The sequence below is a fragment of the Heptranchias perlo genome, chromosome 33 (genome assembly GCF_035084215.1).
Source record: "Heptranchias perlo isolate sHepPer1 chromosome 33, sHepPer1.hap1, whole genome shotgun sequence".
NCBI classification, from domain to species: Eukaryota; Metazoa; Chordata; class Chondrichthyes; order Hexanchiformes; family Hexanchidae; genus Heptranchias; species Heptranchias perlo.
This window is the reverse complement of record NC_090357.1, coordinates 4,519,869-4,545,859: the sequence shown is the minus strand read 5'-3', so window position 1 is coordinate 4,545,859 and position 25,991 is coordinate 4,519,869. Positions and strand designations below refer to the sequence as shown.

The following is a 25,991-nucleotide window of genomic DNA, read 5'->3' as shown; positions in this document are numbered from 1 at the left end:
ATAAATTTAGTGACGACCAAGTCTTTTTCTGTCCATCTTATTTGTATGTTCGTATATACATAACTCCAAATACTCCCAAAAATATCAAAACAAAATGTTCGGGTTTGAAGCAGGCATCTCAGCATCTTTTTTAATGGAAGCAGGCATCTTGGAAATTGCAGAAATCTTAATTGTATTCATTTACATCAGATTTTTGCAATTTAAAAATTTCAGCATCCATATCATATTACATGAGAGTAGGGAGCTTAGAAGCATCCCCATTTGTTTCTTTAAAGAGCCCTTTTAGGGTTGTCAGTTTCCCATACCACCCAAAGTAGGCCTTCTGGTTTTACAAGAGAATTACAGCAATGGTTACAGTATGTAGTCTAGCTAGTTACTAACAATAAATTAAAATCAACTGACAGTGTTTCAGGAATTCAGTAACTTTTCATCAGCTTCTACATGGATGGACAAGAACAATGGGTAAATGAAAAAGTAGATGGGTAAAGGTACGTCTAGTGCTGGGAATTCAATACACTTTACAGCTAGGAACATTTGTACATTAGCGAATTGGGAAGACTGAATGGTGCATTGAGTTAGCACACGGTGTTTTCATCTCTTGAGGCATGAGGTTGAATCCAGCTCACAGATGGAATAAAACTTTCCTCTCTCTCTCTCTCTACGGATCTACATGTGAAATGAGTTTAAGCTAAGTGTGTCCAAGCTTTTTGTCTTCATGAGCCACCTGGGTGTATACCGTGGAGCCTCATGTGCCACATATGAAGCTTAAGTTCATGTGCCTATTAATTTTTGTTTATCTCAAGCTAACAGGTCTTTGTATTCTGATACAGGATTGATCCACCTATGAGGTAACAACACTAAGAAAGCCTTGTTCAAACCTTTGGTTATTGAAATTCAAACAGGACACGCTAGCAAGTAAACAATACAAGCCCAAATAGAACTGCTACACAGGCTCATGGGCATCATGGATCAACGGCCGTGGTTTGGAGGCCCCTGGTTAAGGCTTTCTTTATTCAGTTACTGGTTACAACTTACACTTGTACACCAACTGCAATGTAGAAATTAACCCGAGTCACTTTAGAGAAGGAGAGAGAAAAAACAAGACTGAAAAGGATAAAGGAACTGACACTGAGCCACGGTGAGGGAGTATGGGGTGATGACCAAAAGGCTGATCAAAAAATGGGCTTTAGAGAACGGTTTTCAGGGTGGAGAGGTGGAGCCTGAGGAGTTTAGGGACCAATTCTACAGTAGGGCAGTAGTGGAAACCTCCGACATCAATGGTGGAGTGAAAAGAAAGGTGAAATGCACAAAAAGCCGAAGATGAAGAACCAAAGAGTACCGGAGAGAATGGTGGACTGGAAGAGATCGCAGACGAATCTAAAGACAAGGATTTTAAATTCAATGCAGGAAGCCAATACAGATCAGCGAGAATGGGGGTGAAAGGCCAGTGAGACTTAGTGCAGGACAAGATATGGATGGCTGAGTTTTGGACAAGTTGGAGTTTATACAGAGTGAAGGATGGAAGGCTAGAGAAATAAATTCTAGATGTGACAAAAGCATGGATAATTGACTTTGCAAACAAAGGTTTCTGCAGCAGTGGGAATGAGGTAGGGGGAGGCAGGCAGTGCGGCCCAGGTGGAAGTATGCAGTCATAGAGATGGATAGGATATGGGGTTTGAAATATAGCTCTGGTTTGAACAGGACACCAATTTGTACGATCTGATTCAGCTTGAGCGAGCAGCCAGGAAGGAGGGGAAGTCAGTGGCAATGGAGCAGAGTTTAAGGGAGGGGCTGAAAATTATGGCTTTGGTCCTTCTGATGTTCAGTTGGAGGAAGTTGTCACTCATCCATGACAGCACAGATATTGTCATGGGATCAACGACAGTGGTGGAAAGGTAGAATTAAATGTCATCTATATACATGAATGGTTGACCCCATGCCTATGGATGATGTCACTGTGGGGAAGATGAGGAAGAGAAGGCCAAGGATCTTGGGAGATTCCAGAGAAGAGGGTGTTGTGCAGGAAGAGAAGCTATTGCTGGAGATACTCAGACCATGTTCAGACAGGTAGGAACAGAACCATGCAAGGGCAATCCTATGGAGCTGGACAGCAAGGGGAAGCGACAGCACGGGATGATGTATCAAACACTGCAGAGAGGTCTGAGAGAGGATAAGGAGGGATAATGCACCATAGTCATAATCACAGAAAATGTCATTCACAAAACCATGCACAATTCAGCCATAAATTGTAAATGGCACTCAAAAGCCATAAGTATAGTTAGAATCATAGAATGTTACAGCACAAACACAGACTATTTGGCCCATCAAGTCTGTGTCGGTGTTCTTCTCCACAGGAGCACCCAGTCTAATCCTACTCTCACACTGACTTCTCTTGCCCTTCAGAATCTACTTTCCCAAACTATATTAGCCTTTAAAAGAACTTACAAGCCCAAATTTTCCAATTGGTGGAAAAGGAAACATTTGCAGGGCAGCGGGGACAGAGCAGAGGAGTGGGACTAATTGGTAGTTCTTTTGACGAGTCAGCACAGGCACAATGGGCCGAATGACCTCCTTATGTGCTGTATGGTTCTATGGTGTTATTTCAACATTGGTATTTACCCATTTTAGATTATCAATATTAAAGTAGTGCTGATGCAATGAACATTGCTTCAACCACAACTTGAGGCAGAAAATTCCACATTCTAATCCTCAACATTTGGATTTTTTTCTAATATCCCTTTTAATTCTTTATGATTATCTTAAATTTGTACCTCTTGTTACCATCTCGCTGACCAGTGGAAACAATCCAACAGTTTACCTTATCATAACACTTCATAATCTTATCAGGCCTTAATTTTGGAGAAAGGAAAAAAATTAACATTTCCGGTCCAGACCTGAAACATTAACATTTTTTCCTCTCTCCACAGATGCTGCCTGACTTGCTGAGTGTTTCTAGCATTTTCTGTTTTTATTTTATTTTAATTCATTCATGGGATGTGGGCGTCACTGGCAAGGCTTGCATTTACTGCCCATTCCTAATTGCCCTTGAGAAGGTGGTAGTGGGTCACCTTCTTGAACCGCTGCAGTCCGTGTGGTGAAGGTTCTCCCACAGTGCTGTTAGGGAGGGAGTTCCAGGATTTTGACCCAGCGACGATATATTTCCAAGTTGGGATGGTGTGTGATTGGAGGGGAACGTGCAGGTGGTGTTGTTCCCCTGTGCCTGCTGCCCTTGTCCTTCTAGGTGGTAGAGGTCGTGGGTTTGGGAGGTGCTGTCGAAGAAGCCATGGTGAGTTGTTGCAGTGCATCCTGTAGATGGTACACACTGCAGCCACGGTGCGCCGGTGGTGAAGAGAGTGAATGTTTAGGGTGGTGGATGGGGTGCCAATCAAGCAGGCTGCTTTGTCCAGGATGATGTCGAGCTTCTTGAGTGTTGTTGGAGCTGCACTCATCCAGGCAAGTGGAGAGTATTCCATCACACTCCTGACTTGTGCCTTGTAGATAGTGGAAAGGCTTTGGGGAGTCAGGAGGTGAGTCACTTGCCGCAGAATACCCAACCTCTGACCTGCTCTTGTAGTCACAGTATTTATGTGGCTGGTCCAGTTAAGTTTCTGATCAATGGTGACCGCCCCCCCCCCAGGATGTTGTTGGTGGAGGATGCGGCGATGATAATGCCGTTGAATGTCAAGGGAAGGTGGTTAGATTCTCTCTTGTTGAAGATGGTCATTGCCTGGCACTTATCTGGCACGAATGTTACTTGCCACTTATCAGCCCAAGCCTGGATGTTGTCCAGTTCTTGCTGCATGCGGGCACGGACTGTTTCATTATCTGAGGGGTTGCGAATTGAACTGAACACTGTGCAATCATCAGCGAACATCCCCATTTCTGACCTTAAGATGGAAGGAAGGTCATTGATGAAGATGGTTGGTCCAAGAACACTGCCTTGAGGAACTCCTGCAGCAATCTCCTGGGGCTGAGATGATTGGCCTCCAACAACCACGATCATCTTCCTTTGTGCTCGGTATGACTCCAGCCACTGGAGAGTTTTCCCCGATTCCCATTGACTTTAATTTTACTAGATCTCCTTGGTGCCACATTCAGTCAAATGCTGCCTTGCTGTATTTCAGATTTCCAACATCTGCAGCATTTCGCTTTTTGTCACCCCTGAATCGTATCAGCTCTAATGAAAAAGCCCTAACTTCTCTAGTCTTTCTTCATAACTGCAACTCTGATTCCATGGGAATAAGGAACTTTCACATTGGTGCAAGAGGAGTGCCCAATCTTGGTGATCCCAAAAACTCACCTGTACTGGTTCAAAAGTGAACCAGTACAGCTACTGCACCCTTTTCTAAGTCAGAATTAAGTTTCAGGGTAAACAGTTTCCAAGAGGAAAACAGAACCTGAAATCTGCCACAAATTAAATTGGAAAATTCTTATTTCTGTATGTGAAGCATCTCAGTGTAAAAGAAATACTGTTCTCGGTAAGGGAAAATAAATGCACCTGCTGATGTTTAAGTTGCAACGGTGATTCAACATCAGAAGCAAATCAGAATGATCAATTTTTGAGGAATGTATTAACTTCCTCATGCTTAGAGTCATGGAACAGAAGGACACCTAGAAAACACAGGTTCTGTTGAAACAGTCAAAAGGACATTGGATCAATTTCTGAGATTAGAATTGATCAGCCATTTATAGTACAGCGTGATAATAAGATAGATTCATTCATGATTCACCCTGGATATAGAGTCTAGGGTTGAGGTGGGGGGGGGATTTTAAATTGTAAGATCAGGTCCTGAAACAGGAGCCAGGTAACAGACTACACTGGGCAGAGTGCATAGCCTTTTCTTGTTCCTATATTCTTTGTATATGGAAGAATGTAGAAACTGAGCTGACAGCTGTAAGGGGTTGTTGATCACTGTCTCGAGAACCCTCACATTTGACATATCATATCAAAGCAAGAAGGCACTGACTAGTTCCAGAGACTCAAACAAAACCTAACAGATACCCAGGTGCAATTGCAAAGCAGTAACCTCAGCAAAACTGAAGAGTAAAGTTCCAGCAGTTTATAGCCATTATCTGAAGGATTAATGATATGTCAATAAACTTGCAGCAATTATGTTTATTACCTACAAATACAAGTGCAGCCAATTTTAACTGTGGCCGCCTGGCGTAAATGGTTCCAGTGGTGGCCTGAAAATGGTGTTGAGTCACTTACCGCCCCATTTATGCTGGCACTTTAGCCACCATCTTGGTTTGGGCCTTTAGCTGCACCAGTTTTCGGCATTAAGCAGTCTGAACAGTAGTATTTAAAGGGACTGTTGGAGGCCGCTCAAAAATGGCCCAAAACCATTTTCATCTTTTATTTTTGAGAGGCCAAAGGCATTCCTGCTCCTGACAGATTTCACTGTTGGGTTTTTTTGTCCCTTTATAACAGACAGAACTGAAAAAACATTTACCTCGCTGGGATCTGAAATGACATCTTGTAGGGCTTCGCACGCTGTTGTCATCTGAGCAGAAACCCAGAAACTGTTCATCCTGAAAGACAAAAATAATCAAATGGCAAAAATCAGAAAAATCAAAAATCATCTGATAAGACTGCTGACTTCACTTGGACAGATTTTAAAAGTAACAGGGTCTATTTTGACTTTTGGGTGACTAACTGGTGGTGTGCGCCGATCAGCTACCCATTCCGGCAGTGAAGAGGCCCATGTGATTTTGAAGCCCCGGCCTCATTTAAATCTGTGGGGCGCCAAGCATGCATCCCGTTGCAGATCGCCAGATTGAAGCCTCAAGATCAGGCCAGGGCAGTGGCTAGCAATGTAAGTTGCAGAGGGGTAGGGATCGCGATCGCAGAGGTTGGGGGGTCCCAAGGCAGCAGCGGTCCAAATTATTTTTGTGCGCTCCGGAGGTAATGCAACATTTACCTTTGGTGGGCCTCTTCGGTCCCAATGCCCATGGAGCTGGTCGGAACCTGCACTGTGCATGTTCCAATCAGTTCCGACCTAAAATGACAATCAGGGAGGTATTTATGTCATAGGATCCCAATTTCCATATCAAAACGGGCCTATCGCCTGAAACAAAAGGGCGATTTGGCACCTGGCGATATCTTTCTTTCAAAATGGAACCAGTCACATTGCCAGTGTTAACGGGAAGGTAAGACTGTTGATCCCATTTTGAGGCCATTACCGCCCCATTAACATCAGGCAACGGTAGTCAAAAATCGTTCCCCACATGTTCAGGGCTGTACCAAACTACTTTCAGTAATTAGTCACCTGATTGCTGAAAAAGTTAGTTTCATATATTAAACACAGGAGCAGGTTACATTAAAACAAATTATTAAAAGGTACTACTAACGCAATACTCAGCTACAAAGACCCTAAGATTACAGGTTTGATTCTAGTCTATGCTCAGCTGGGTAAATTTGAGGCACTACAATTAGCTTCAACACCTCCGACTAGGAGAGGAAACTCCACTCCTGATCATTTTGAAGCAATCTCCAGTGAAGGAAAAGAATAAACATGTTTTTACACTGCCTTTCACATCTTCAGGACTCCCCAAAGTTTTACAGTCGATGAATTACTTTTACGTGTAGTCAATGGTGTTACGTAGGCAAATGTCAAACCCAATTTGCAGACAGCAAGGTCCCACAATCAAGATAAATAACCAATTAATCTTTTTTGGTGATCTCGGTAGAGGAACGAATGTTGGTCAGGACACTAAGGCTACTCACCTTTTCTTCAAATAGCTGCCATGGGATCTTTTACATCCACCTGAAAAGGCAGGCATCTCAACCTCAGGAGCTGGGTCGAAAGATATGAGTTAGAGTAGCAGACCACAAGGACTCATTGTTTCAATAGAGTCAAAATGTATGGGGGAGAAAGAATGTGCAAGATGTCCTATTTGCAGCACAGAAAGAACTATAAAGAAAAGCTCAGTGGAACACTGACCATAATAGTATCAACAAAATAGAAGAGTTTGGAGCCCAGAAGTGAGAGATGGATCACCTATCAGACAACCAGCTTTATCTTGCATCTTGTGTGAGAGGTGCTAGAAGAACCTCCTCAAACATGGGTGCAATATTCAACCCTTGGGCAGTACAGAGACTTAAAAGCCACTGGTGGGGGGGGGGGAATATTTGGCACAAAGAGGAAATGAAGCTTTTTCCCCTTCCTGAGAAAATAGATAGGAGATCTAATCCAAGGCCTCTGTGAATGCTGTTTTGTAGTGAACCACAAGGAGATGAGTGCACAGAGTGAAATTTCCTCCAATTTACTAGTTCATGTAATCTCTCAAAGTTCTCTAGATTCAAGAACTGTCCCTCTAGATTGAAATCTACCAAAGGTATTAAGGGACATGGGCCAAAGGCAGGTATATGGAGTTAGATCACATGTCACTCCGCTTTTTAAGAAAGGAGAAAGGAGAGAGGAGAGGGGGAAACCGGGGAATTATAGACCAGTTAGCTGAACATCTGTTGTGGGGAAAATGCTGGAGTCTATAATTAAGGATAGGGGACTGAACACCTCGAGAATTTTCAGTTAATCAGAGAGAGCCAGCATGGATTTGTGAAAGGTAGGTCGTGCCTGACAAACCTGATTGAATTTTTTGAAGAGGTGACTAAAGTAGGACAGGGGAATGACAATGGATGTTATTTATATGGACTTCCAGAAGGCATTTGATAAGGTCCCACATAAGAGACCGTTAGCTAAGATAGAAGCCCATGGAATTAAGGGAAAAGTACGGACTTGGTTAGGAAGTTGGCTGAGCGAAAGGCGACAGAGAGTAGGGATAACGGGTAGGTACTCACATTGGCAGGATGTGACTAGTGGAGTCCCGCAGGGATCTGTCTTGGGGCCTCAATTATTCACAATATTTATTAATGACTTAGATGAAGGCATAGAAAGTCTCATATCTAAGTTTGTCAATGACACAAAGATTGGTGGCATTGTAAGCAGTGTAGATGAAAACATAAAATTACAAAACGATATTGATAGATTAGGTGAATGGGTAAAACTGTGGCAAATGGAATTCAATGTCGACAAATGTGAGGTCATCCACTTTGGATCAAAAAAGGATAGAACAGGGTACTTTCTAACTGGTAAAAAGTGAAAAACAGTGGATGTCCAAAGGGACTTAGGGGTTCAGGTACATAGATCATTGAAGTGTCATGAACAGGTGAAGAAAATAATCAATAAGGCTAATGGAATGCTGGCCTTCATATCAAGAGGACTGGAGTACAAGGGTGCAGAAGTTATGCTGCAGCTATACAAAACCCTGGTTAGTTCGCACCTAGAGTACTGAGAGCAGTTCTGGGCACCGCACCTTCGGAAGGACATATTGGCCTTGGAGGGAGTGCAGCGTGGGTTTACTAGAATGATACCTGGACTTCAAGGGTTAAGTTACGAGGAGAGATTACACAAATTGGGGTTGTATTCTCTGGAGTTTAGAAGGTTAAGGGGTGATCTGATTGAAGTTTATAAGCTATTAAGGGGAACAGATAGGGTGGATGGAGAGAAACTATTTCCGCTGGTTGGGGATTCTAGGAGTAGGGGGCACAGTCTAAAAATTAGAGCCAGACCTTTCAGGAGTGAGATTAGAAAACATTCCTACACACAAAGGGTGGTAGAAATTTGGAACTCTCTTCCGCAAACGGCAATTGATGCTAGCTCAATTGCTAATTTTAAATCTGAGATAGATAGCTTTTTGGCAACCAAAGGTATTAAGGGATATGGGCCAAAGGCAGGTATATGGAGTTAGATCACAGATCAGCCATGATCTTATCAAATGGCAGAGCAGGCATGAGGGGCTGAATGGCCTACTCCTGTTCCTATGTTCCTATGAGACTGCGATCTGAGTGTGAGAAAATGTGACCACGAGCCTATGTCCTGTCACTGTGTTGCACCACCCTACTTGGCCCTTTTTATTTGTTTCGTCTTTATTTCCTCACCTCCTCTTCATTAATGCTCCATTTTAGGTAGATGTTCTGTCTTTCCAATCAATTTTTATTTGATGGATAAAACAGCTTTCCCTTCTCCGGATGAAAAATTTCACAAGTTTTGAGCAAAGGTGCCCCACCCCAGAGAAGATAGCTGTTTCAGGATCAGCTGGTATCCTGAAAAGGGAGGTGCATCGCGAGTAGCAGGATTAACGGTTATAAAAATATTTAAAGCTTTTTTTTTCCCCAAAGGAGTCTGAAAAAGGGAAGTCCATGATAGAACAGTCATGAATGGACTGTGGATGGAACAGACTCGATGAGTTAAATGGCCTTTTCTCATTCTAGATTTTACTTTTTTTTTAAATGAACAAAATGAACAAGACCAGAGAGAAAATGTATTTGTGATACCAACCAACATAAAAAGGTGAGAATTTTGATAGATAGAAGCTTACTAATGATGACTTTCATCTTACGACTGATTATTTTGTGTTTTTTTGGGTAATTTGGGGGGTTTATACATGGGTACCCTTATATGCAAATATGTATGGTAACACCTTTGTGCTACTGTTCTGGCTTGCAAAGTACACTCAACAGTGTGGGGAAGGAAAGGGAAGAGTTTTTTTTTAATGAACATGCATCTCCAGTGGGAAATACCCTAATCATTTTGCAAATGTAAGGTAACGAGTGGTTGAAAAGTAGACGATCAGTCATATTTTCCTGCACCCACTCAAATCTATCCTGCAGCCTTAAATTCTTTTTATAACAATAACCATTCAGTATCTATTGTGCAGACTTAACCTACAAGCATCTCAGTATCAACTTTTAATCATCCAGTGGGACTGCTGAACTTGTGAAATGCAAGATAGGGTAGGCTACAAAGCAAAGTAGCAAGCTCATTCCTCTGCAGTGCATGGCTTCATTCTGACCTGTACTGGCTGTGAATTCACTTATGCCTATCTTTATTTCTGATACCACCTTATTTTGTCCTCTACTTCAAAATAAGGCCACTGTAGCACCTGATTGAAGCCCTCCTTCTCCACTATATCATCTGATTGTCAATTATGCAATCTCCTGTGAGACTACAATTTTTCTTTGCATTCTGATAGCATAATCTGCTGATATAGCCTACTGCAGTTTAGGCAGGTGAATGTACTTCTGTAAATGTACAGCAATGTACTTATTATTACTTTAACAACAGCATGAGATCCTGACAGCTTAGTGGGTAAACCGATTGCTTGGTATTGTACTGAGTCACACATCCTATAAGGACTCGCGTTCGATCTAGGCTGTGTAAGCTTTCTTCTGCTGGAACAATGGTAGGGATACAACAATTTGTCTTAGTATCGTATCAGGGGGAGGGGGGGGGATTGGCCAGTGTTCTCTCTCCTGGTTGTTATCCAGTGCACGTGTGGAAATTAGGTTCTATGGTGATGCCGTCCAGAATCAAATAACAGACTGACGAGGCTCACACAAGAATGATCCATCAGCTGAAGTATTGAGTTCCTGCAGAGCTCTACCCCAGCAAGTATTAACTCCTTCAGGAGGGAGGGGTGAAAAATGTTTTCTAAAGCAATGACTGAGAAGTCAAATATTATCTCCATGAGGCCACCAATTCTATAGATACTCGAGTTCAGTTGCAATGCTCACAAACAAAAAAAAACAGCATCTCGCTCCCTCATATTACAGTTTCTCTGCTTGCCTCCTACTCTCTACTTCTTTCTCTTCTGCTTTGTTTCCACTCTTACCATCTTCCTCTTTATAGCTCTCTCACTGTATCCTCTTTAGTTTGACAAACCTACTGGAGTTTTTTGAGGATGTAATTGGTAGAATAGATAAGGGAAAACCAGTGAATGTGGTTTATTTGGATTTTCAGAAGGCCTTTGATAAAGTCCCACATAAGAGGTTAGTATGCAAAATTAAAGCACATGGGATTGGGGGGAATATACTGGCATGGATTGAAAATTGGTTAACTGAAAGGATACCGAGAGTAGGAACAAATGGGTCTTTTTCGGGCAGTGACTAGTGGGGTACCGCAGGGATCAGTGCTTGGGCCCCAGCTATTCACAATATATACCAATGATTTGGATGAGGGAACCAAATGTAATATTTCCAAGTTTGCTGACGACACAAAACTAGATGGGATCATGAGTTGTGAGGAGGATGCAAAGAAGCTTCAAGGCGATTTAGACAAGTTGAGTGAGTGGGCAAATACTTGGCAGATGCATTATAATGTGGATAAATGTGAAGTTATCCACTTCGGAAGGAAAAACAGAAAGGGAGAGTATTATTTAAATGGTGATGGATTGGGGAATGTTGATGTACAAAGAGACCTGGGTGTCCTTGTACACCAGTCACTGAAAGCAAACATGCAGGTGCAGCCAGCAGTTAGGAAGGCAAATGGTATGTTGGCCTTCATTGCAAGAGGATTTGAGTATAGGAGCAAGGGTGTCTTACTACAGTTATACAGGGCCTTGGTGAGACCACACCTGGAGTATTATGTGCAGTTTTGGTCTCCCTACCTAAGAAAGGATATACTTGCCATAGAGGGAGTGCAGCGAAGGTTCACCAGACTGATTCCTGGGATTGCAGGACTGTCATATGAGGAGTGATTGGGTCAACTCGGCCTGTATTCACTCGAGTTTAGATGAATGAGGGGGATCTCATTGAAACATATAAAATTCTGACAGGGCGAGACAGACTGGATGCAGGGAGGATGTTTCTCCTGGCTGGGGTCCAGAACGAGAGATCACAGTCTCAGGATACGGGGTAGGACATTTAGGACTGAGATGAGGAGCAATTTCTTCACTCAGAGGGTGGTGAACCTGTGGAATTCTCTACCACAGAAGGCTTTGGAGGCCAAGTCACTGAATATATTTAAGAAGGAGCTAGATAGATTGAGACACAAAGGGCATCAAGAGATATCGGGAGAGAGCAGGAATATGGTATTGAGATAGAGGATCAGCCATGATGATATTGAATGGCAGAGCAGGCTCGAAGGGCCGAATGACCTACTCCTGCTCCTTTTTTCTATGTTTCGTTACCTCACTTTTCCACAGTCTTTCTATAAATATAGGATTGTGTCTCTGTCTGTGTACAAAGGAGGGAAATGGGAGTAGGGGTCCAAGACCTGGGCTTACAAGGGAACGGGTGCAGGTATTGGTTGCCAGTAACCATGTGACTAATAATGCATTAACAGGCAGATGGTTAGCACAGAGCAATCAGAGTGGTGCATGCAACTGTTTTATTTATATATAACAAGTAGACATTATGTTCACTTTATTGAGTAGATGCTTGATGTTCTTAGCCTGGAAAAGCATGTGGTTGGTTGAGAGGCAAGCCCCTGGGATCATGTTTTATGTGGCTTATTCAACATCATGGAAACTCAAATGTCAAAACAATTTCACTTTGTACTTTCTCAATGCCCAGTATTCCACCCGTGAGTCACATATTTGCTTGTATTTAAGCAGGAAAAGATCCACGCCTGCTCCAAATTGGAACTGTATTTCCTCACCTCAATAAAAGTGCATGCTGGTTACAAGTGACACTAGCTGTGTTCAGAGAAGGACAGAGTTTGTTCTTATTTACAGTGGTCTTGTAGCACAGAAACACTGAAAACTGTAATTACACATAGCAAAATATTATAGTCAATACAGAATTAAGTCAAATGAATTAAGAGGTTCATGTGAGTTAAAACTACTATCTCAACCCTGAGATTACATTACAACTAAAGTCACTAACTGCCTGTGTTTGTTTTATAATGTATTGTATTGCTAGTAGGATTTTTTTTTTGGTTTTGCCAGAAGGATTCTATTCCACAGATGTGTGGGAGGGTATTATAATGCCTTGTGGCACGGATAAAAAGGTATTACTGAATTGTAAATGAATACTTTCTTGTTCTCTACAAAAGAAATAAAATTGGTAGCAGTACTAGTCTCACAGTGCTTTATTTCCACTGTTGCCCTATTTATTACCTGTGTGGTGGAGCAGTTATCTTAGCTATAGTGCCCACTATATAGAAAGGTTCAAAACTTTGTTTAAAAAATTACAGATTATATTTTAATCAAATTTAACATGACGGTGAGTGGCATTTCAACCTTGGGGTTCTGTTGACGGAACTTTTACTTTCCAATTTAGAGAGAAAAAGAAAAAACAAATTAAATTGCAAGATTGGAAACATTACTTAGTAGAACTGTCAAGCGTGCAGTACAGGCCCAGTTCTCCTGGCACAAATCCTTAATGTTTCACAGTAACAGGTGCAAGACTTGTTGACACGAGGCAAATCTGGTTATACGCACACTCTTTAAATAGACTAACCTTAATTAATTTGTTAAGATGCAAATTCTACTTTTATCCATTTTTCTGCTGCAATCATACATATCGTATACTAGATATTGTATACTGCACGTTCCCCTCCAAGTCACACACCATCCCGTCTTGGAAATATATCGCCGTTCCTTCATCGTCGCTGGGTCAAAATCCTGGAACTCCCTACCTAACAGCACTGTGGGAGAACCTTCACCACACGGACTGCGTGGTGAAGGTTCAAGGCGGCGGCTCACCACCACCTTCTCAAGGGCAATTAGGGATGGGCAATAAATGCTGGCCTTGCCAGCGACGCCTACATCCCATGAATGAATATTAAAAAATTTCACCCCCTCCCCACTTTTTGCTTTGCATGCACAGGATCCACACACTGAAATCAACCTTTTAATGGACCTCAAATTGTATTTATTACAGTGGGTCAGGAGGCAGAACCAACTTTTTATAAGTAAAAGTATATATTTTCACTCCTCTCTTGAAGGCACAAACTCCTGCTGGGGCACAGTTCTGCAGCCAATCATTACCTTGCCCAATTGACCGTTCCTCATGTCCAACTTACAACAGGCGAATCAAGTCCCGAAAAGCATCGCACCCCAACCAGATTCTATTCTCACCCAATGTCCACATTTTCCAGCAGGACTCAATTGATAGTGATCACTGCAGGAACCCTGGATGATTTTCACCTCCCCACTAGCCCAGGGATGCTAAGTGCCAACTGTGGTGCCCAGCACTGCCGTTGCTGAGATTAAGTAATTCAGCACACCCTAATCTATAGTGGGACACTGGCAATGTCTTTATCCAACAGGCGATTAGGGAAGGACCACTTAGGTTATGAGCAGCTAATGGTGCTAAACAGATGAACTAAATAGCAGCTGACCTGCAGTACCAGATCATATAATGACTACATTAGAGACTGATATTTATCTCTAATAAATGTCATATATTAGTGTAATTTATGATCAATATTTGCATTCTACTCATAGAATTGTAGGCACGTCAAAAATTTAGCAGCCATAAAAATCTATACACTACAATACTGCAGCTGGGCTAAGGAAGACTAATGGAGCAGGAGGCCACATTTTATGTACCAATGAAGGGAAATCCTTGAAGCAGAAATAAATTTAAAATCAGTATCACAGTAAAAGTGTTATAATATTCCATGTGTCATATCCCTCCCCAATCAGGTTAGCTGATGGCATAAGAGGAGTATTACCAAACAGTTTCAATCATGAAAAATGAACACTAACATAATCCCAAAGGTAAATTCCTATACAAATTTGCCATGTTATTTTACCAACCAAACATTAACTCACCAATACTGAAAGTTGTAATTCATCACTGACATTTTATCTCCAACCATTTCACTTTATTTTCATTAATCATGGCTTGATTATGCCATGTGAGGTAACTGCTGACAACTGATCAAGTTTGTTGCATTAATGGGCATTTTATGAATAATGTTTCTTTAGAATTGCAATTTCTTTTATTTTTGTCAATTTTCACCCCTCCTGAAGAGATTAATATCTGCTGAGGTGTAAATTCCACAGGTGACTCGCCCAAGTGGCCATTCTTTGTGAATAAGGCCAGGGACTGTTTGAAGCCTACTTTAGCCCTAGGGCAAGATGCATCACAAGAGCTCAATCCTGGTTCTCCCCCAACATCTACATATGGCTAGAAAGCAGGAGTGGAAAACCTGGCTAGTTTTGCTCTGTCTAACCCAGAACTGCTGAAGCTGAACGTAGAGCCTCCACTGCTGCCCTAGCGGAGATCAGCTAACTCACAACAGAGCAAGAACCAAACTGGGATTTTCTGGGCTGGCTAAGCTACATGCTGGCTTTATCATCAGGGAAGTCGATTTGCAATTTATAAACTGAATCAGACAAATGTGCAAATCTACACAATTAAAAATTCTTACTGTGGACAAGAACTGTAATCCTAAAAACTGCAGTACTGTATTGCAATCTCTAATGTATAATGGGTTAACAGCTGAGACCCCATTGATACGATCAGTGTGACGATCACTCCCACAACAGGGGAGTCTTGTGCTGTGTAGACTGATCTGCTTTGATCTGGTACTGTGCAAGTTTGTTTACATCCTGCAGGAGCCATGTGGCTGAGTGTATTCAAGCTGAGGAGGGGGCTGACAAGAGGCACTGAGAAGGATGCTGCTGAAAAAGCAGCACTCTGTATTGACAAGGTTTAAGCTAACAAGACATAATCTTGGAAAACTTTGTTTGGGTAAGCAGAGTAACATCATATCCAAAGCATACTTTAGAAATTAGATCCTTTTTATGATCATGGCTTCCCAAATTATTCAACAGCATTTAAAAGGTTCACTTCACCAATAGTACTTGCCAAAGGATTTTACCCACCAAAAAGAAATGAGAAAATTATTTGTTGGAAATAATGCTTTGTTGCTTACCCAAAGCCAGTTATGTTTCATGTTTAAAAAAAAATTGAACTTCATAGGCCGCAAGCTGAATTACTAACATGCAACTTTCTACATTTAAAATAGGATCTATTACATGTCAAAGTGCAACACTGCAATACTCAAAGCAGTAACATATGCTTTCAACTTTACCACAAAATGTATACTGATCCTCACAGGTTATATAAATTGAAGTCAACCATGCTTCTTGGATTATCTGTTCCACTAGTAACATCTTCCAATAAATCAGTCTTTATGAAGTACATATGTGACAGTGGCTCTAGAGTGATATTTTCATGGATCACCCTAGGTCCAATTACCTATCGAACGAGAAGCACCCTAAATTTCACCTGCACAACTAAGCAATTCCTTCTCTCATATTTGTATATATGAAATGTCATAGCCACGCATAATTGTGGAAGATGCTGAGCTAACAGTTAACTGAGAAGAAGCATGTCACCTTTTTTTTTAAAAATGCAAATTATCCATTGAGTTTCTATTACCTAAAAACATGCATGAAGTTTGAAACCCCTGATTTTTCAGGAGCTGATATCACAGCATATTTTAAGATGAATGTATAGCACTAGATCCAAGGATTCAATTTCCAGTGGCACTCTGGTCCTTTCTTATAAAAATCATCAAGAACCTAATGATTAAAACTCTGAATGATTAATGTTGTGGTATTGAAATTACCAGCTATCCCAAGCTCCCCTCCTTATCTCTGTAACCTCCTCTAACTCTACAACCCTCTGAGATCTCTGCGTTCCTCCAATTCTAGCCTCTTGCACATCTCTGATTTTAAATCGCTCCACCTTTGGCAGCTATGCCTTCAGCTGCCTAGGCCTGAATCCCTGGAATTCCCTCCCTAAACCTCTCCGCCTGTCTAACTCTCTCTCCTCCTTTAAGACGCTCCTTGAAAGCTACCTCTTTGACCTGTTCTAATATCTCCTTATGTGGCTTGGTGTCATATTCTGTTTGATATCGCTCCTGTGAAGCGCCTTGGGACATTTTACTATGTTAAAGGCGCTATATAAATCAAGTTGTTGTTGTTGCTAGTTACAGCTTTACTACCCAGAGAAAACTTTGACCAGCAAATTTAAGTTACAACATACTCTATTTTATGTCTCCAATGCAACGAAAATAATGGACACCCAAGTGTGATTAAAAGGCAGTAAATCTGGGTTCACAGAGTGTCATGAAAAGCAAGACCAAACTCTGTAGTTTGTAACCACCATTAACAAAACTTGCAGCTTTGAAATTCCTCCATATCCTTTAAAAATAACTGATGATTCACACCTTCAATTTTACAGAGCGATGCTGCCGAGTTTTTTCATGTTTTGTGCTACCAGCTGTCAGCACATTCTGGGTCACTGATGGTGAAAACAAACACTTAAGCGTTAATTACTGCAACATCAATGCTGCAAATCATTTGCTGTGGACTGAAAGGAGAATCTATGGACAGCACAATGTTCAAATTGGTTTCCTAAAGTAACTACCAATCTGTGTTGTTGTGACAACCCTATCATCCATTTTATACATACATTTAAACTGGTGATTCTCACACGTGGTTCAAGAAATCACAAAATGCAAATACTAGTGTCAACCATCTACCTTTTAATGACAATAAATCCCACCTATTAGCAAGTTAAAACCATGTCCCCAAAAAGTCAAACAGCAACAAAATTTTATAAATAAAATCTTTGAACAGTGACTCCATCACCCATCATTGGCTGTGCACAAAAAGCCTTGGTAGCTATGCTGTTTTACAAGTTTAAACATAGTTATTTTTACTCAATTCCAGATCCCTACACAGTAAACAAACAATAATTACAATGTATTTTTCTGCCAAACTACCTTTAACTACAACTAAAATAACCTGAATTTCTCATTGCCCCATATGATGTATACAGATGACAGAACTCTGTAGAACAATGGGATAACAAATAAAATACACATTACTGTAGGCGACAAAGCTCCCACATGGAGTTACACAGCAGTGTAAAAGCAAAATTAATGTATTTTGTTCGCCAAGTTAATTTTTAGGTTTCTCTTCTCCCTCATCACAGTCAATTAATCATTGCTCTGAATCAGTCTACTATGCTAAGTAAACTTATTTTATCTTTTTATCTTTATACCTTTGCACTTTCTTCCCCTCCAACACCTTCACAAATATAATCCTCCAGATTTCTGTTCATCCATAAATCAAAGTTCCTGGCTTTCAAGTTTAACTGATAACGCCCCACTGGACAAAATAAAAAAATTCAGCCAACGTTTATTTCAGCAATACCAATAAAACCCAGCAAACCAAAATGTGGGACTCATTTTTCCATGCAGTGTGGAGCAAAGATGTCTAATCAATGGCAATGACACCTCCTTTCATTTAAATACTTCCCTTGGCTCACTCAAATCAGGGGTGGCAGGATGTGGATGGGTTCTCAGCAGCAAAAATTTAAATCAAGAGAAGCAGGGTAGTGATCAGGTCGTCAGCACACTAGCCATTAGCCTTATAGGATGTAAAGGAAGAGGTTTATGAGCAGCATGTTATCTGAAGTGCAGAACTGCATCCTGCTGGCCAAGAGGTAGACAACAGCACTGGCAAGCAAGAAGCTTGGAAACCATTATTTTATCACTCTAAAACTCAAGATTCAGAAAAATTAAGACATCAATATTGGGGGGAAAACAGTAAAAACAAATTGGATAATGAAAATCAAGAACATATTCATTACTGGCAAGTGATTAAGTCTAACATAGATGCACTCATCACTTCTGATTTATTTTTTCCTTTCTTGAAAGGATGCACCACCGTTCATATTTATTTCCCCTCTATTCCCTCCTTCAAAAAAGGATCACAAACTAACTATGAAAAATATTAACTGCAAAAATTATTCAATGAGATAATGGTCAACTCATGTCAACAGGCTGCCTTTTAAAGTTGTCTTTTAGTGAAGTCTTTCCTATGCAGAGTGTATTGCCTCCCTTCAATACATCCCCATGCTATCTCCTGAATGAGAACAGAGCCCACCATAAGGGCAATCACAAGCTTGATCCCAACCTCCTCATTATATGGCACCCTCCATCGCCGTTCCATGTCAAGGTAAGGTGTGAAGAGAATATACTCAAATTGGAGTATATGCGTACATTGTCTGTCTATCCTACGTTAAGCAGACAAGCCTAAAAGCTGCAAATCAGTGTTCTATAATATAAAAGGTACCTTGTTCCCATTTGTGAAAAGTGAAAATGTTACTTTCCGGGAACTTGGTAACATACTGGAAATAGCTAAATGAGCATGACAGCATAATAAGTACAAATATACAGAAAAATAATCTGCACGATGACATAAGAATACAAGGGTAACAATTTCCTAACTTTTAACCCCCTCCCCCCAATTTTCTTCCCTTTTGAAGGCACTGACTCTTGCTGGGATTTGGCCAAGTAGCCATCCCTTATGTTAACCTGGACAACAAATCCCTGGTGGACCATTCGACTACAAGCACAGCATGACCACATCCTCACAGTTTACCGTACAGGTCACTGGATAGCAGTCAGGAGAGAACATTGGCTGATTTTCCCTTCTTCCTAGTCCAGGGACACAAAGGTCAATTTCAATGTCCCAACTTGCTGTACTTGACTTGAGATCAACCAATGAAGCTCAAATCATGGCTCAAACTTTGGCATTTCTTGTTTGCATGGCTTAGTACCACAAAACAGACTTAATTTTACAGAACACGATCAAACTGGGCTTTTGTAGCCATCTGTGTGCAAGATAGAAAAACCAGCGTAATCGTAGTTATCTTGCGTATTTTCAAGTCTGCTCTTGGCATTTTGGCATCTGTCGAGGCACAAGTGTAGTACAGCACTATAGACAGTGCTGGAGAAAGTCAAACTCACACTACGTGGCACATAAGGCTTCTTTCTAAACTCTTGTAAATTAGTTTACTTTTGAAAGTGAAGCTTAATGACCTTTAAAGATGGGAAAATTAATCTCAATAAAACAAAATCCATCTTTGGTATGGCAGAAGATGGTAGGGCAAGGCAGAGCTGAAACAAGTTACAGCTTTAGCAGGAAAGAAGAAAAAAAACAAACAAAGAATAGAGATGAAGGGAGAAACACACTGCTACTTAAAGCTGGCAAATCTTTTTGTTTATCAGTTTAAAGTTGCAAAGTAGCTGCCTTGGCTACCAGCCATGTGAAACTTTCCAGCTTTACTTTTCCCATTACCTGCGACTATCTTCAGTGAGGCAGGAAATACTTCAAACCTTGCACATCATTGACTTTTTAAACAAACCATGAGAGTAGATTTAGAACTGCAAGTGATCTATTGAATAGAACTTAATATCCAACATCAAGAAGCCCTTCTCCACATATGCCTTTGACAAAAGGGCCCCATTAATACAGGATTCAGAGTTGAATTTTAAAGTCTGGACATACAGAATATTAGTCTGGTCCATGCTAACTTAGCTGAGCTCAGCCAAGACAGCTGCGGTGGTCCTACAGTTAGTCTCAGCACCCATGGGCTCAGGACGAGGAGGGAAGGAGGGAGGGAGGGGAGGAAATCAAAATCAAAATCAGCAAGGGATTCTGTTCCCAATCCAGTAACCTTTGCTAGACAGTGCATGGGTGTGGACAGGATCCAGCTCAGTTGTGAATTCCCCCAGTTGACTCACTCGCCAGGCTCACATGAAAAATAACCAGGCGGGCAAGTTTAGACTACTATGGAACTGTACCTTGTTGCCTTCAGGAAAGGAGGAGAAAAATATAATAGAAGTGCCAAGGCCATATAGCAGATTGAGTAAAGTGAAATGTGCAGCATCAATTATGATCCACTAGAGGGACCACTTTTTAGTGTAAAATTTAAAGTACAATGTAGTCAAAAGCACAAACGAATGCACAATGTACAGATCAGATTTTACAATACACAGCTGAATAAGAATCCCGATTCAAAAACCTGGCACCGCAAAATTTCAATACCAAGCAGACAAGTAAAACATCAAAGGACCGGCACGCTATGACAGGTCTTTCCGTCACTATATTCTGTGTCTGAAAGTGAATGTGGCGATGCCCGAGGAGTGAAAACCAGCACTCAAGAGCATTAAGAAAGCCGCAAGTAAAGTCACAGCTAAGGGCGACAAGAAGCGGAGAAGATTGAGGAAGGAGAGTTACTCGTACATCTACAAATTGATAAAGCAGGGTCACCCAGACTCCAGCATTTACTCCAAGGCCATGAGCAACACCATCTCTTGTGAAACTATATTTTTGAGCGCATTGCAGGTGAAACTTCCCATCTGGCCTATTACAATAAGCGCTTAACCATCAGCTCCAGGGATGTCTGTGCGCCTGCTGTTGCCCGGAGGAGCTGGCCACACACGCTGTGTCAGAAGAGACATAGGCAGTAACCAAGTACACCAGCTCCAAGTAAACCTCCATAAATGTACTGCAAAAAAATAGCACATACCCTTTTACTGTCATCTCTAGCACTCCAGGTGAGCTAGTGTATCTTCTTCTATCGGAAAGGTTAGAGCTGAATTCCTGCTGCTAGCTTTGTGTACTAGAATGTGTGAATTGTTTCTTTTGCAAATCGACTTGTGACGTATTACTTTTGCATGTATACTGGACGCATTATTTTTGCACCGGGGTTTAATGCTTCTGCAATTGTAACTCTCATTTTAGGCTTGTCAGCTATGCATGGCTGAGTTCATTATAATCATCTCTCTGTAATCGTATCTTTACTCCTATTTTGTTATACTGCATATTTTGTATACTCGATGAATGTGGTACAATCTCAAATGATTTATGGTGCAACACCATTCAAAGACCACACAGTACTAAAAAAAAGTCTCCTTCCATGAGCCCAGCAGTGAAACTACTGCATCCTCGTGCAGTAAGAACACCATTTTTTTAAACCCTGTGCATCTTATAGGTTAAACCCATGGGAATATGCAACCATCCTACCTCTGTAGATCAATGCACCATATGGTATGATACGAAGTTGTACCGGCCAAGGATATTCCTGGATCTATACTTGGTCTCCATTAAATCACCTTATCTCAAAGTGAAAGCAACATCATTGGCCTCAGCACTCCAGTTTTTTTTTGGGGGGGGGGGGGCGGCGGGCGGGGGGGGGGGGGGGGGGAAAGAGAGAGGAAGAAGTAAACATGACTTGTGCTGCTGCTATCCACTCCAATGCAATTCTCTTCCTCTGATCGTCTACTGTTAAACATCTCATTACTGCTGTCCACTCAGAACTTGGTGAGATACAAGAGGACTACTGTCTCCCATGAAACTATACCAGCATGAGTCACCACCTTCAAGAGAGCAGAGTTAAGGAGAGAAAATATAGCACAGTGGGTTAACACAGTTGCCTTTCACTTCTGGAACTTGGGTTTCAATCTAGCCCAGACTCATGAGTTGAAAGTCTCCACTCTCTTGTCATCTTTTAATGTAATAAAGCACATAAGAAAGCTTGGAATGATTTACGGCCATTGGGCCCATCAAGACCACTCCTTCTGCAGACCAAGTACAATCGATGGATTCTAGTCCACCAGTTTAATCTTCAGAGGGAAAGTTCTGCACAAATACTGCCTGACCCCAAAACACCAGAATATTTATCCATAGCAACATTTCCAATTTTCAGCCATGCTCCCCACTCCACAACTGATGATATGTCTCCCTCCTCCTCAGCCCCCCACCCCAGCTCCAAAATAACAGCACATTTATCTCCTTACCTCTATTCCTAACCAGATATTTATTCAGCAGGGGATACTTTTCCAAGAGAGTTAACATATATTGTTTGAGGGAGTTTAAAAGGAAACTTATTCTGCCTCTGGGCCTGTTATATCCCAACTTTAAGTGCCCAATACAGAAAATGGATGCCCAAGGTGGAAAAGAGTTCACCTTGAAGGAAGAAAAATAACTTGCATTTATACAGCACCTTTCACTTACTCAGGAACCACAAAGTGCTCCAGTCAACAAATTAATTTCTGACATGCAACTACTGTTGCATATGGGCGGGCATGTTTGCATATATTGTAACAGCAAAGTCCCACAAACAGCAATGAGATAAATGACCAGTTAATCTGTTTTAATGGTGTTGTTTGAGGGAGAAATGTTGGCCAAGACAGCAGAGAACTCTCCTGCTCTTCTTCAAATAGTGCCACGGGATCTTCTATATCCACCTGAGCAGGTAGGCAGGGCCTGTTTGACGTTTCATCCAAAGGACAGCACCTCCAAGAGCACAGCATTCCCCCCATACTGTATTGAAGTGCCACACTAAATTATGTGCTCATCTCTGGAGGAGGGCTTGAACCCACAACCTTCTGACTTAGACACACGAGTTCTACCACTAAGCCTAGGCTGACATTTTCTATCTCAAACTGAAGTCACGTTGAAAGCAGCGAAGGGCACAAAAGGAAGAAAATGAATGTCACCCTCACTACTACCCCAAAACATGTGTTTTGGACCAGTCTTATAGAAAGTTAACAAGATAGTCAGTCAAGCTTATAAATGACAGAATGAAAGCACTCAATTTCTGCTCTAAAATTAATCTTGCTTGCTCATTGCTCCCACAAATACTGTGGCAGCTCAACCTTGCAGCTTCCCATTCACAAAGTAACATGGGAGGAGTCCTACTGCAGAGTAGGGATTTTCCCAACAGCTGAATGGATAAATGCCTTTAGTGCAGGACCGAGCCTTGCAGGCCAAAAAGGTGCCAGGTTTAACTTGTGGCATATGCTGAGTTATCCAATCTCAGGCAGCAGAACAATTTGCTTCAGTGCAGGAGAGAAAGAGACACAGACAGACACATGGCTCCCCCTGCTGGAAGGTCCAAGTTATAGGGCATTGGATAAAGATAGGCTCACCTTTGAAAATAACCCATCAATACTCTTGACTCATACATCAATAGGTAAGTGGAGAGGTACCAAAAGGACACTCAGAACTATACCCCAGCATTAGTCACCACTTTCAGGACAGGGGGAGTAAAGAGACAGCCACAAAAAGATTGCAAGGCATCACGTACTACGTAACAAAAATACTTCATGGTATAAAATGTATTACAAAACTCTTATGCAGTAACGACAGTTACTCGTTTCAGACCATACTGAAGTTCATGTTGCAATTTCAAACTGTTGCTTAATATCATGAGTCTGGACAGATGAAAATTGCTATATACCTTTTTATTTCCAATTTTAGGTAACCTCCCATCAAACCAATGGCAAAACGTTGCAATATTGCTCATTAAAGTCAACACCTCTGATCTCAGCCAGAGTAATATCGTCCCTCGGCTTAGGAATGGGAAAATCAGCCAACATTCCCATCCTAACTGCTATCCAGTGACCCCCTGCTGGAAAACACATGCGTAAATTTTAGATAAGGACACATCAAGCTCAGTTGTGAAGCGCCCCATAGCCAAATACCCTGCTAACACTCACTGTCTAGCCTCATACATGGAAAGAGGGCACTTGAGGAAGGTACCGGAAGGGGGAAGAGGAGAGATTGGGAGGAAGAGAGGGGAAAAAACAGCAGTCAAGTAGCCTACTGGTACTCACCATCTAAGTTCAAGTATGAAGAACAGGCACTCATGGAAGCAAACCTCAATGGGTTAACATCTTTAGAAGAATGGGGAAACAAGAATGGAACAAATTTCCAAAATTGTGGCACAATTTGGTTACTTGGCCGGTAATTAAGTGTGTGCAAGTTTGGCAAAACCTCAGTTGTCAAGTAGTGGGTGGAGCACATACCATGTCTCAGCATGCAGATTAACCGGACTCCCTGCAGTTCATTTCTGAGCTAGCAAATAACCAAATAAGTCAAGTGCAAGTCCATGTACGTAATGAATTATGGCAATGCATTTGGGAACACTTAGTTTCACTGGAAATTCTGCCTCAGAACATAGCCAATGGTTTTCCTATCTTGTTGAAAGTTTGGAGGAACACTCCTATGCTATGCCAGTGTTGCTCAACCTCCCGTCTGCTCAGAACCATGTTGACTCCAACATGCAGCCTCTGTCAAAGTTGAGCTTCCATAATCAGAAAAGAGAAATCAAGATTTTAATGATATCATCCAAATATACAGGTTTAGAGATGTAGAAATTGGCAAAGAGTTCCTTCAGGTTGCATGCTCCTTACAACAGGCCCCAGTGCCACAAATTTAGCTTCATATCACCAATTCCTGGATGCAAAGTTGTAACATTTATAAAATCTTTAAGATTGAATCTATTTGACAAGCTAGACTATTTAGGAAACAACCTTGGCTGTTCATAAGCACACTGCCCTTTTTCGGGGGGGGGGAAGGGGGGGTCAGAGCATGCCATGGTCAACGATGTAGCTAACGTTGATCAAATTTAGCTTCCAGGATCCATCTTTTTGCTAAAAAAACCCAACTACAATAACAACTTTTCATCTGGATTCCCTTCTCCAAAACACTGCTGCATTTCATGAGAAAAGCCCACAACATCATACACTACTAGAATATATTGACTACAGATCAATAAATTGATCTCAATTTTCAAAAGACATATCCCTCAGAGTCACTGTTGCAGGAGGTTCAGATATAACCCTAATTGAAAAGTACATCAGCATCAATACTGGGACAGAAGGTAAATCAATATTATTTTAAAAAAGCACTGACAAAATGCAAAAGGTTTTCAGTGAGAACAAGGGTATTAATTTCCATATACACAACTATATCTTCTGAAACCACAACTTCTTTTAAAAAAAAAACTGGCCTAGTGGACAAACTATTCAATGAGAAAGCAGTTAAAAAGCATAAGGGATCCTGGGCTTTATAAATAGAGGTATAGAGTACAAAAGCAAGGAAATCATGAAACACTGGTTGGCCACAACTGGAGTCCAGTTCTGGGCACCGGACTTTAGGAAAGATCGTGAAGGCCTTGGAGACGGTGCAGAAGAGATTTACTAGAATGATCCCAGGGATGAGGGACTTCAGTTACGTGGATAAACTGGAGAAGCTGGGGTTGTTCTCCTTGGTACAGAGACGGTTGAGAGATTTGATAGAAGTATTCAAAATCATGAAGGATCTGGACAGAGTAGGTAGAGAGAAACTGTTCCCACTGGCAGAACGGTCAAGAACCAGAGGACATAGATTTAAGGTGATTGGCAAAAGAACCAAAGGTGACATGAGGAAAAACTTTTTTTTAAATAAATAAAATGAGTGGTTAGGATCTGGAATGCACTGCCAGAGGGGGTGGTGGAGGCAGATTCAATCATGGCTTTCAAAAGGGAACTGGATAATTACTTGAAAGGAAAAAATCTGCAGGGCTACAGGGATAGGACAGGGGAGTGGGACTAGCTAGATTG

The 25,991-nt window shown here is 41.5% G+C and overlaps 1 protein-coding gene across 3 annotated transcripts in view; it reads right to left on the bottom strand.

The window, feature by feature from the left end:
• Positions 1 to 25,991, bottom strand: part of kmt2a (lysine (K)-specific methyltransferase 2A) — a 129,826-nt gene that overhangs the window by 100,455 nt on the left and 3,380 nt on the right. For all 3 annotated transcript variants that reach the window (XM_067970890.1, XM_067970891.1, XM_067970892.1), the window contains exon 2: positions 5,454 to 5,532. In XM_067970890.1, coding sequence (XP_067826991.1) covers positions 5,454 to 5,532 — 79 coding nt within the window. The remainder of the gene's footprint in view (positions 1 to 5,453; positions 5,533 to 25,991) is intronic.